This window comes from Gadus macrocephalus, chromosome 15 (assembly GCF_031168955.1).
Source record: "Gadus macrocephalus chromosome 15, ASM3116895v1".
Lineage (NCBI taxonomy): Eukaryota > Metazoa > Chordata > Actinopteri > Gadiformes > Gadidae > Gadus > Gadus macrocephalus.
In genome coordinates this window covers 12,404,649-12,417,778 of record NC_082396.1, presented here as the reverse complement: position 1 = coordinate 12,417,778, position 13,130 = coordinate 12,404,649, and the positions used below count along the sequence as shown (strand labels likewise).

General features: G+C 46.9%; 1 protein-coding gene across 1 annotated transcript in view; it reads right to left on the bottom strand.

Moving 5' to 3' along the window:
- Nucleotides 1–1,961: 1,961 nt before the first annotated feature.
- The window catches only part of LOC132473660 (cilia- and flagella-associated protein 46), a 72,728-nt gene continuing 61,559 nt past the window's right edge, over nt 1,962–13,130 (bottom strand). The window contains exons 56-59 of the mRNA XM_060073871.1: nt 10,512–10,593; nt 8,140–8,276; nt 4,787–4,876; nt 1,962–4,524 (exon numbers count right to left, since the gene is read on the bottom strand). Of these exons, the coding sequence (XP_059929854.1) occupies nt 4,409–4,524; nt 4,787–4,876; nt 8,140–8,276; nt 10,512–10,593 (425 nt within the window). The 3' untranslated portion in view covers nt 1,962–4,408. The remainder of the gene's footprint in view (nt 4,525–4,786; nt 4,877–8,139; nt 8,277–10,511; nt 10,594–13,130) is intronic.

Here is a 13,130-nt window from a genome sequence, read left to right as displayed (position 1 = left end):
ATCGTTATAACATCGGCAAATAGCGTGGTTGCATCGGGAAACACGTTACTCTTCCCGGGAAAATTGTTAGACAACGGGAAGAAAAGCTCAATGATCGGGCAACATCGGCAAAGAACAAACATGTTTGTTAATTTTGGATCTATCGGGGTAGAATCGGTTACCAGGTGCTGCTATGGGCTAATCGGCTATAATCGGGAATAGAACGGGAGCATAACGTAAGACATCGCAAGACGTGCGGGAATTTTCCTGGGGTACATTGGCTATATTCGTTAATCTTCCGCGCTTTATCGTGTTTTATTGTGTTTATATCGGCAACCTCAACACACGAAAGACCCCCGAGAGACACCCGACGTCTCTAGGGAAGACATACGGAATAACTCGTTTATTACACGAATGCACACGAATTACACCCGATAGAGTCACGCTGTTTATTTTTTACCCGATTTAGACCCGATGTAAGCCAATGTAACCCGAAACATACAGATTGCAGGCCGAATTATACCGATAGTCTAACGACAAATAACGATTGTGACCAAATTGTGTTAAGGAAGACCCTCAACCTGTCACTTGGGTATAAATAGGGGGTGATCGATGGATGTCCTACTTTTATAATTAAAGGGGTAATTCGCCCATTTAGAACCGGCGTTCAATTATTATAAAATCGCTATTGTAATATAAATAAATATCAGTCTAAACCAGTCTCCCCTTGGCCTTCTCCCGAAATGACGCCAAATGGCGCCAAATGACGCCAAACGCGTCATTTGACGTGTTTGGCGTCAGTCGAAATGACGTCAAATGACGCCAAACGCACTTCGGGTGTCTTCGCTGGCATAAATCGTTACGTTATCGTTATAACATCGGGTATGTGTAAATGCTACCCGGATAAATTGACCCGATCATACATTTTTAGCCCGATGTAACCCGAATCACCCCGACTTCCACATCGGTGGTCCATCGGCCATTAGCGGCCATTAGCGGGATGGTGTAAACGGGGCATTACACCTGGTGCAAAGTGAATCAAACCAGAGTGGAACGGGTCTGCCGTTTTCAAGCGGACCAGAATTTGTTTGTTTGGTTTGCATCAGAGTCCAAATGAGGGTCACACCACCCAGAGCCAACCTGGGGAAACTAGAGGGTTGTTCCCCTGGGCTCATCGTTCCCCTGGATGTCTATCCTTGCAACATCATCTCATGCCTCTTGGCTCATGGAAAGATTGTTTAATTCAATAAGCAAGTGCAGATAGCCCAACGTCCTTGATAATTGAAAATAACCTATATATATTATATAAACCTATATTCTTTATTTTTTTTGCATTTTAATGCTTTATTATAGAGTGAGATATAAAGGAAGGTATGGGAGAGAGGGGAGGACATGCAGCAAATGACCATGGGCAGGACTCGAACCCGGGACGCTGCGTTTAGGACTGAGCCTATATGGTACACGCTTGAAACATATATACCTATATTCTGCGGCATTTTCGATCGGAAAAGCGACCCACGCCAGAGTTTCCGTTGTCCGGTAATTAAAAAAAATAGGAGGACCGCAAATTCTAAATGCTCCGGTCAGAATGACCAAAGGAAATAATTCTCTTTGCACAATGAATTGGGTTTAAATATGCTATGGTGGTCGTTTGTTTAGCCAATTCATGTAAAACAATGATGGTTTTGATTGCGATATTTCCCTCGTGCCGGGTTGGGCCGGGACTTTGATCGAGCGTTTTTTTTATTTTTTTAATCATTGCTTTATTGGCCTAATCTGAGGAGAAATCTGTGCCATAAACAGAAATATTATAGGCCTTTATTACACGGGTCTTCTCAATGCCATGGTACGCTCCATTCACTTTCAGGGGTAGCAGTCCGGTAACTTGCTGCTGCTGACTTAAATCAGCAGCGGCACGCTTCACAGCTGCCAAATATCAAAAGAAGTAAAAAAAAAAAAAAAAGTTAAAATGAAACCTTCCATGTCACATGACCGGCACCAATTTTTTCTAGCGGAAACACTGAGCCATGCACAGGGATGATGCAGACTACTTGGGGTTGTTCAGTGTTAAGAGGCCTGTGGTGCAGAAAGAGTTCTGATTGTTGGCTGTAGTGTTGTCTGTTGGTTTGAAGGTTCTGTGAAGCAGACCATATATAAACGGACAGCGCTACTGATTGAATGACGCCGTGATAGCGACGCAGACAATTATGTTTCAATCTAAATACTCTGTTGATGATCTGTTTGTGTGTGTCAAAATAAAAGTCCCTCCTGGGGTTACGCTGTTTATGGCACGCAGGTTTGAACTAAAATAACCCCTTTGGCTCGAGTTCATTGCGCCTCAATAGCATAACTCATAGCACGTGGGTTGATAATCAGCGGTTAGTTTGGAGGCCGCTGGTTGGGCTTCAATCATAAGCAGCACGGAAGCACTTTGCAATCACAGAACAAAGGGCTCCACAGGGCTCTCATTGTAGATATTGGAGGAAGGGAACAGTCATCCGGTGAATGATTTCAACAGAGCAGTACGATGCATCTATGCTGCGCACACCTTCGTCAGACTCTTTCTAAAATACCAAACATGCATTACTTTAACATTCCTATCCCCCTAAGGGCCAACCTTCGAGTGTTGTTTACCTTACAGAGGTACAGAGGTCTTCCTCAGTGGTCCTTGCTGAGCCAAGTCACTTCAAGGCTTCTTGTTGGTGTACATCGCTACCAATAGGATTTAATATACTCTACAATTACTACAATAAATAATAAAATACTATGATCTAAGGCAGATCCCCCTTCCCCCACAAATCCTATTCTCTAGCCCCAAAATCCAATCCATACGGTATGTGAGAATCTGCCTCTTCTTACCGACGCTGAGCAAATGGCCAGCTCCAAGACACTCCATACGTGACATCATCAGGATTCACAGCTCACCTGCACCTTTATTGACAGTGGATTGGGATTTCTGTGGACTCAGAAAGGTTGGAAATTTCTTCCGCCCAAATGAGCTTAATTTTCCAGAAGCAAACCAGAAAAAGCAATTATCCAGCAGGAAAAATCTGTTTGCTGAGGGGATGACCTTTCAGACCCTCAGCAGCTGAGGCGGGCCTGACTCCATTCCCTTCCTATTTGGAGACAGCTCTACAATAATCCCCCCCAAGGTGGAACCACACCACTAAGGTACAGGTATTTAATGTATAAAGGTTGGAATTCGAAGCTCACTCTAATCGATTTGGTTGATGCACAAAACTGTCATGCATCGCTGGTCCATGTCATCGATGAACAATGTGGCATCATAATTTACCACGGGAAAACGTCTTTCATTAAAACTCAGTGGGGATAATATCTCCACCATTAGAATATAGAGGATTATCAGACTATGTTTGGAATTACATACTCTGCTAACCCCACATCTCCTCCCAAATTAAAAATAATTACAAATCGATTTAATGGAATTAAAGTGAGCCATGTCTAATTCCAGTGATGCACTGCGATGAACCGGGTTTGCGGTGTGCATGTTGACTCTGTTTTGATGCGACAGGGACTGTTGAGGAGTGTTGCGGCACAAGTATCAACATCAGAAAGGTATGAGTTAAATATCACAAAGTGAATACCATGAGAACTGAGGCCGCGGCTTATCTGACCCCCCCCCTGGGCTGTGGGCGGACCAGCCAACGCAACACACCTGCTTGGAGTTCTGCATTTTATTTCCCAATCCATGAAAAAAAAAAGAAAATTAAACCATCATGTGGGCATTGTCCAAATGGCCTGCTAATCTGTTGTTTTGAAAGGCCAGTGGGAGAACTTTTGCACCCTGAATGCTCACCATCAGCATCACACACCGTGTCTGAAAAACAGTCTTCCCTTCTGGAACATGTGAGACCTCTCCGATTTGAACAATTGTTATACGTGAAATACTGAGGTGTCAAAGATCAAGTAAAATGTCACAGATTAACACAGGAAATTACAAACATAAAAGGGTTCAAAGGCGGCTAATTCAAAAACAATAACTATAGGTCACTTTAAATATCCCTACAGTCGGCACCTTTATTCCTGGTAGGTGGCCTTCCTTCTAGGTAAGGGAAGACCCCCTGAGAATAGGAAGGCTGCATGCTATCATCTTCTTACCTCTTTGGTAAATAACCATGCTCCTTGCATTTGGAATGTTATTGTTTTTTGTCACACACATTTTACATCTGCATATAAAATAGGTTATATAAGGAACAACAACAAAAACATCAAACATCAAAAGGAACATGACGTACACTTAAAGATTATCAGCTAAAGGCCATCTAAAAACTAAACTAACTAGTAAACGATCGTAACTAAGAACTGTTATACTTTGGTAAAGCACATTACTGTGTGTACACGTTATTTTCATGCAAAAACATGGGGCACCTATTCCATAAATAAACATGAATTCATCTAGGGAGGGAATTCAAGTGTGTAATTCAATTACCAAGTTAGGAATCCCATACAGAATACAGTTAAAAGATGACCATGAAACATCTGCCTTTTGGTACACACCACCCAAACTGCCACTGGCTGTAGACTCTGAAACGCCAGAGAGAGGGAGGGCCAGAAAAAAGGGACAGAGTGAACAAAAATATATATTATAATAATATTTGATACATTTTAATGACATTAATATAATATTTTTTTGTGTTGATGTGTTTGGGTTGTATTCTATATTGGAAAATATTACTTTCGGTTGCCAACTGCTTATCAAGCGGAGAGTTCCAGTGAATGTGTTCTGTTATGTGTTACACTACAAGTTTGTGGAGCTTGGGTCTGCCCTGGAACAACTGGGTCATACCATTAGACGGGGGAGCCCCACTGGGGCCTCTGTCCCCTTTCCTCAGGCTGTGGAGCGCCTGGCCAGAGGAGAGCCCTGCCGCCAGGAGACCTGCAACACATCCTGTGGGTCAGTCCACATCCTGCTGGTCCCCAGTGGACCCAAGCCCTCAACGAAAGTGTGCTTCGGTGTTAATATGAACCACGCTAGACGTGACATTTTAAAAGGGGCCAATGCTTCGCTCGCATGCATGTACACTTCATGCTCTTTTCATTTAACTGTATTTCTTGTATATATACATATATATATATATATATACATACATACCACTGACTGAAGTGATCTATTGCTTTTATACAACGGTTACTATTATGGCAAAACGAAAGTCATAGACACACTACATTTAAAAAGAAACCAAGAAAGTCAAAGTAGCCGTTTTATTAAAGAATACAAAAAAGTAGTCCCTCCTGGCTGCCTTCAAAATGCACGACAGTCGCTATGCAACACACTTTAGCGTCCCTCCAAGAGAAGGCTCGGCTAGAGCGGTTCGCCGGCAATTTATCCTATGGAGCAGTTCACTCGCCGTGTGTCAGGGTGTGTGTGTTTCCCTGTGTTTCCCTCCTGTGTTGATTACTGTTCCCTCCCCTAATGTGTCTCAGCTGTTCCTCGTGTTTGTTATTTAAGCCCTCGTCTTTCCTTTGTTCCTTGTGCTGTCATTGTGGTTGCTTGTGGTTTGCTGTGGTTAGTGTTGGTTGTTAGTCCTGCGTGTTCCTTGTTCCCTCTCGAGTTCCCTGTTGTCTCCCGAGTTCCCTGATTCCTGTGCCTTAGCCTTTAGGTTTGATTAAAGTGCCGTTTTCCTCAATACCGTCTGCGTTTGGGTCCTACCTGCCTGCCTGCACCCGCAAGCCCCTAACAGAATGACAGCACCAAGTTTGGACCCAGCGGACGCTCTGTTTTTCCGTGAGTTGGAGGATTTGTTGGTGACGATAATCCTAGCTATGGATGGCTGGGAGAACATTCCCAGCAGGAAGGAGCAGGAGGCTGTGTTGGGGCGTATGTGCAGGGCTGTTGCGTCAAGGCCAGAGTTGGAGGACGCCTTACCCGAGTGGGCAGTCGAGCTGCTCAACCCCACAACCTTTTGGCCGGAGAGCTACATGCCACTGCCACTGGACTTTGGTGACCGGCCTAAGCCTCCACGCTCCTACTCTCAGCCTCTGCCCCCGGTTCCCCGCTACCAGCCTCTGCCTCCGGTTCCCCGCTACCAGCCTCTGCCCCCGGTTCCCTGCTCTCAGCCTCTGCCCCCGGTTCCCCACTACCAGCCTCTGCCCCCGGTCCCCAGCTACCGGCCTCTGCCCCCGGTCCCCAGCTACCAGCCTCTGCCCCCGGTCCCCAGCTACCAGCCTCTGCCCCCGGTCCCTAGCTACCAGCCTCTGCCCCCGGTCCCTAGCTACCAGCCTCTGCCCCCGGTCCCTAGCTACCAGCCTCTGCCCCCGGTCCCTAGCTACCAGCCTCTTCCCCTGCCTGTGGAGGTCCGCCCTCTGCTCCTGCCGGAGGTGGCCCGCCCTCCAGACCGTCCAGGGGAGGCACGCCCTCCGCTCCTGCCTGTGGGGGCCCTCCTCCACTCCGTCCTGAGGGGGGTTCCTCTTCAAGGCCTTCCTCCTGAGGGGGTCCGCCCTCTACCTGGCCTTCCTCCTGAGGGGGTCCGCCCTCTACCTGGCCTTCCTCCTGAGGGTACCCGCCCTCTACCTTGCCTTCCAGTGGGGACCCGCCTTCTACCTGGCCTTCCTCCTGAGGGGATCCGCCCTCTACCTGGCCTTCCACCAGAGGGGACCCACCCTCTACCCTGTCCACCAGAGGGGACCCGCCCCCTACCTGGCCTTCCACCAGAGGGGACCCGCCCTCTGCCTGGCCCTCCTCCTGAGGGGACCCGCCCTCTACCGGGCCTCCCTCTTGAGGGGACCCGCCCTCTACCTCGCCTTCGCCGGCCTCCTGAAGGGTTCCGCCTTCACCGCTGCCGGCCTTCTGAGGGGGTTCTGTGCCACTGCAGGTCTCCTGAGGGACTGAGCCCTCATCGTCCTTGCCGCCGGCCTCCTGAAGGGTTCCGCCTTCACTCTGTCTCTGCTTGCCTCCCAGGCCGTCCGCCTGAGGCTCCCTGCCATGCCCTGGGGCAGTTTTCTGGCCGCCCGCCTGACGTCCCTCGGCTCTGCCCCAGTCCATTTATTATTTTTTTGATTCCCCCCTCCTGGCGCCCCTCCACCCACCCGTTTTGGGTTTGACTTTCTTTGTTTTTTGCTTGTCGTGGGTCGCCTGGGAGTCGACCCTTAAGGGGGGGTTACTGTCAGGGTGTGTGTGTTTCCCTCCTGTGTTGATTACTGTTCCCTCCCCTAATGTGTCTCAGCTGTTCCTCGTTGTGTTTGTTATTTAAGCCCTCGTCTTTCCTTTGTTCCTTGTGCTGTCATTGTGGTTGCTTGTGGTTTGTTGTGGTTAGTGTTGGTTGTTAGTCCTGCGTGTTCCGTGTTCCTTGTTCCCTCTCGAGTTCCCTGTTGTCTCCCGAGTTCCCTGATTCCTGTGCCTTAGCCTTTAGGTTTGATTAAAGTGCTGTTTTCCTCAATACCGTCTGCGTTTGGGTCCTACCTGCCTGCCTGCACCCGCATGCCCCTAACACCGTGTGCCTAAGCTTTCGTTAGTCTCTCCATCGCCTTGCTCACTCCCGGAGTAACAACATTTACACCCTCTCCATCATCCAACATATGTTTGACTTTGTAACTGTTTCTACTTCCAGGCGCGGAGTGATATGCAAACTTTCACAAAATGATCGGGCGTCATAGCAGTTATGTATACGCTCATTATACAACAGTTAGGAACCAATCAGATCGCTGGATTTAGGCCCCCCGTTGTATAAATATATATATATATTAGTGCTGTCAGCTAAACGCGTTATTAACGGCGTGAACGCAAACCAATTTTAACGGCGTTCATTTTTTTATCGCAAGATTATTATTTTTTTCTTTGGCTCAAAACAAAGAAGCAGTAGCTTGACTGCTATGTTCAAGGCTTTTTTTTTGTATCGTCCTGTTTTGATCAGTATATGCCAATGATGTTAGCAATAAGAAAACATTTTCACAAGACAAGCCGACGCACTTCGCCATGTTGATAAGAGCATTAAAATGAGAAATCAATGGGACAAAGAAATCAAGGGATACTCAAGGGAAAAAAAAAATGCGATTAATCGCAAGTAATCCCGGTTAATCGTGAGTTAACTATGGCATTAATGCGATTAATCGCGATTAAATATTTTAATTGCTTGACAGCACTAATATATACAGTATATGTGACCAATAAAACTCTTGAATCTTGAATCTCTTCACACCCACCGTCCAACAGGGCGGCCACGTTAAGGGCGTGGGTCCGAGGGGAGCTGTGCCACTGGTGCAAGGCGACGCAGCGCACCCCGCACAGGCTCAGCAGCAGGGCCGTCTCCACGGGCCCCTCCAGGGCCAGCCGCCCTGCACTGATGGATCAGAGATAAGATACACCTTTATGAGTCACTGGAGGGCCATTCAGGTGTCACCGCAGAAACAGCAATGAAAAGGAAACGCTCTCGAGGTCAGGGGAAGAGACAGACACAGACACAGACCAAGATGTTTGCGATACAAATATAATAGGCATGCAAATAGAAATAAAGTGAGACCTTGAGCAGCTGCCTTTAGATACCTGCAATTCACCAGAGAGAGACAGAGAGAGAAAGAGAAAGAGAGAGAAGAGGCGGAGTAGTGTTGAGCAATAAAGAGTATGCCCTTGAACCGATGAACATACAGGCCAAGTGTCTCCTTCCATTCCAAAAAGAGACACCTCGCACACAATTCTGCAAACCATCGTTGCCATCAAATTGTAGCCTTTTCAGGATCTCCATTTAAAGTCCCATGGCATGCTACTTTATGGATGCTTTATTATAGATAATAGTAGGCCCCAAACACCGTTTTTGAAGACGTTCCCGAAATTCAGCGGGGCTCAAGCGGGAGACATTCAAGGCCAACAATCCCTTTCTCCTCCATGTCGTGGTTCATGTACTTCAGGGAGTCAAATCCTTTCCCCAATTCATTCTCAACCATAGCTGAGGTAACCCCCACTACTCCACTCGTTGTGGAAATACAAGAGACGAGAGTCTGACATTATGCGCCATAACACCAACAGCGCGAACAACACTTGCGTTACAGTCCTGGAGCTCTAAATAATATCATATAATACATAGATATCTATATCATATAATACATATTATCACGGCCAAGCTGTGTGCGCCTCAAGACGATATTATGAATCACAAACGACTTTGTCGGAGTCTCTGGTTCTTCCCATTCCACATCAATCTGAAATAGACTGAACCGCTCGCTGCCTGCTGCCCCCTGCCGGGCGGTGGTGCTTCACGGCGGTGGTGCCTCGCGACAACCGGCGGCAGGCAGCATGTCGCAGTTCATACAAAGCCAGGGAGTCAAAGCCAAAGTTCCTTTCCCCCAATTCCTTCTCAACCATGGCTGAGATAACCCCAACAACAGTCTCGTTGTGGAAATACAAGAGACGCCAAAGAACCGAAGTGTTATGCGCCATAACATCAACAGCAAACACTGTGTGTATTCAAACTAGGGCTGTCAACGAATATTCGAAGTTCGAATATTCGTTCGAAATGTATCCAAAAACGCGAATTCGAACGTGAAAATTAATATTCGAATGTGAAAAAACACTCCCGCGGTACAAGCGCCTCTATCTGCTTTGTGAATGAGCCTCTGTCTGTTCGCGATGTCCCTCATAATATTCGAATGTGAAAAAACACTCCCGCGGTACAAGTGTAACAGACTAGTATTGTGAAGAGCGAATGTATTTTATCCCCTCTGGGTTTCCGTACTTGGATATAGGTATTCCAGCTCTCACGCTGTGACTGGGTGACTTCTGATATGTACTAAGTAAACAAGACTATTTTCCCTTCCACGCTTGTGTCATTCTTGTCATATAAATATCTAAGTGCCAACGCTCGGTTACACAAGCGCCTATCTGCTTTGTGAGTGAGCCTCTGTCTGTTCGCGATGTCCCTCATAATATTCGAATGTGAAAAAACACTCCCGCGGTACAAGCGCCTAACTGCTTTGTGAATGAGCCTCTGTCTGTTCGCGATGTCCCTCGTTTTAAAGTAAGGAAATGCCCAGCAGGAAGCCGCCGCCCTATATATAGCATATATATATATCCCAATAATTTGAACCATGGTTTTGTCGCATTATTGACATATTGACGGCAACTGCGTAAAATAGGCAACCAGATATTCGAATAGTTCAAATTCGTGATTTTTTTCCAAACGAACATTCAAATGTCATTTTTTAGCAATTTTGACAGCCCTAATTCACACACACACACACACATGTGGCGCTCGCACGGTCGTGTCTCATTGGCGGGCCAAATTCTCTGGCCGGGCCAGGCAGAGAAAGGGGAGGAGCTTAGATCCTTTATGACGACATATGGGTACATTCCAAATCAGCGCGCTTGAGCCTCCATTTTTTCAAAGGCAAGCAGAACACCTAGTGCTCGTTTCACACCGAACGCAAGTTTTAGCCACTGGCTGGCTAGGGGAACTCATATTTATGATAGAAAACCTCATAAAGTGAGATTTTCATGCCATGGGACCTTTAAGGAAGGGAGAAGGGTGCAAGTCGAGGATGGTAACTACTTGACACCTTTACATTCAAATCACTGTCCTTACCTTTTCTGCAGGTCCAGGTTTGACTGGCGTGCAGCACTGGCTCTGTTCTGGAGCAGGTCGAAGATCAGCGCTAAGTGGCACTCTGGAGGAGAGAGAGGGAATAGTGATTTATTGGCCAACAGCCTCCAAGAATGACTGCCGCCACTCCAATAGAGACAGTGTTTTCCAAATCATTTAATTAGATTTGTTGTGATAGCCGACCTGCGGTGAGGGGTGGCGGAGGGGGTATCTGATGTGGGGAAAAGCGGCTTAAAGCTGCCCAGCTTTAGCCACTGTTCAATATTTCTACACAAAGTGAATAACAAAGTACCATGCACTGGCCTAAATAAAAGCCAAACTGAAGCACAATTAAACTGCAGATGTCTCACGTTTCATGTTCCCGATGGCATGTTGTATTTGTTTTTTTGATCATTTCACGGTCATGAGCGTTCGTGACCTTGAACGCAACAATGGAGACGTGGTACGCTTACAGTAGAATGCAGCATGGAGGCCACTGAAAGTGTTCCGCAGTTTACATCTCATCTTGTTTTACACTAGTAATTTGTCCCAGGATTGACTGTTAGAGGGTGCGAGAGGGTTTTATACGGTCGAGCGTGGCGAGAGAGTGGGACAGGGAGGTGCAGAACGATCAATGCACTTAGCTTGGACCAAAATGCAGATGCAGGCCAGGATCTCTGATTAGAGAGTGCGCATTTCACAGCTGGTCAGCGTCTTCTGGGGTCCAGCTTGTCAATTGGCCGATATACCAGCACAATACCAATATACAAGGAGGCCAATGCCATTATTAGGTAACGCTATGTACCTGTTTTCACTGGTTAACGGAAATAAGCAGACTGATAGTGTTGGTGATAAAGTAGACGGGTAGCCGATTAGACAAGACCTACAGGATTGAGACTATAAAGCTCTCATAATGTAATAATCTCAAAATGTGCTGTTGGTTCTGCAGAAGAAGAGAGTCCGGGAGGGTAGAGTGTGAGGTTAGATCGATTTCAGCTGAAGAATTCTCGGATGAGCCGCCTCTTTCACCTGGCAGTCGAAGCCCAAAAGTGTGCCAGGTGGCTGGTGTGATTTGGCTTACGAAGGAGGGCACAGGGTGGGACAGATGAAGGCAGGTGTTGGACCCGAAAAAGTACTACTCGGAGAAGCAGGATGGGCAGGACTCTGGATCACCTGCCTTCCGCTCAGAAGAAGGTGTTGCTATCTGGCCACAGATAGGTCTGGGATTGGGGGGGGGGGGGGGGGACTGTGGCTGAGGAAGAAGCTGGGACGGATGCATGGAGCCAGGTGGTAACCATGGGGCACAGACATCCCCTGGGGCCGCTAGTGTCGGTGACCTGAGCTTCTCAGATGTTGGGTCGTTCTGTCCAGCTGGTGATGCCTATAGTGAATATCAGAATGCCATTGGTCAGCTACAATCAGCCTCCCGCTGGGCAGGGGGATAGTGGGGGAGGGGCAGCCGTCGGCCGTGGGGCTAATATTTTGTTGTGCTATAAAGTACAGCTGGTAGTTAGAACAGGGTGTCAGTCGCACTATAGTTAGCAGCGCTACCGGCAGGCGCATATGTCTGGCCTGGGGCAACCGCGGGTGAGCCAGAGAGATCTCTCTGTCAGTCACATCAAATAAAGACACGCTATCTGTGCAGCCTGGCTAACCTTGCCACGCTACAACATAGCGGCATTGGCCCAGGAGGCCGAGCGGTGTGTCCGGCAACCCAAATGTTGCTGGTTCGAACCCCGGCTCACCCCAACCCTGAGCCAGACACCTAACCCCAGCTGGTGCTGAGGAGCTAAACATTGCCATGCAGGGTTGACCCCCTCGTCGGTGTTGAAAAGTATGTGTGAATGAATGAATGTGAGGTAATAATAGCGATAGAGTATTGAGTGGCCACACATCTGAAGTGTTCTTTATAAATGCTGTCCGTTTACCAATTACAGACAGCCTCAATACATTAGTGGGGTATTCAGGAGAGTTGAGACAAAATACAATAAAGAAAATGTAATTAAATAATAAATCTAATTGTACTCACTGTGATCATAGAAACAAGTTTTGACCTTTGATCCACATACAGGCAACATGGAGTCCAGGTTGTAATTTATTTAGGAGGAAATTCTATTGGAGGCACTTCAGATGGGTTCAAAGCTGTGGGGAAGTCGGGCCATATAGGGCCTGGGGCTTGGATCTAATAGTTTCATGTAGGCATATAGGTTGCGGCAATTCCGGTATGTTGTATATTTGTTTATCTGATTATATTAAGAAATATTTTGAATGAGATCAAATGTATGTTGCTACTCAGTAGAAGATGATCAGATAATGGGAGGATTTGGGAAGTCTGATTAATGCACAAAAAAAAAAAAGAGCAGACGAGAATCTTTTTGATTCGGCATTAAGAAACTGAAATATATGCATACACAGGATGAAAAACGGATGGGTTTGAGAATGTAAGCCTTGTGCTCCAGTTACTATTTTTATAAGCCGGCATGACGCAATTACTCATTAAAGCTAGGGTAGGCAACATATTTTAAAACACATTTGTTGAAATGATCTTTAACATCCCAACATAAAGCTCTGATAAAAAAATAATCGGATTTCTGTGAATATCTCAGGCCTGTAACAAGCCCG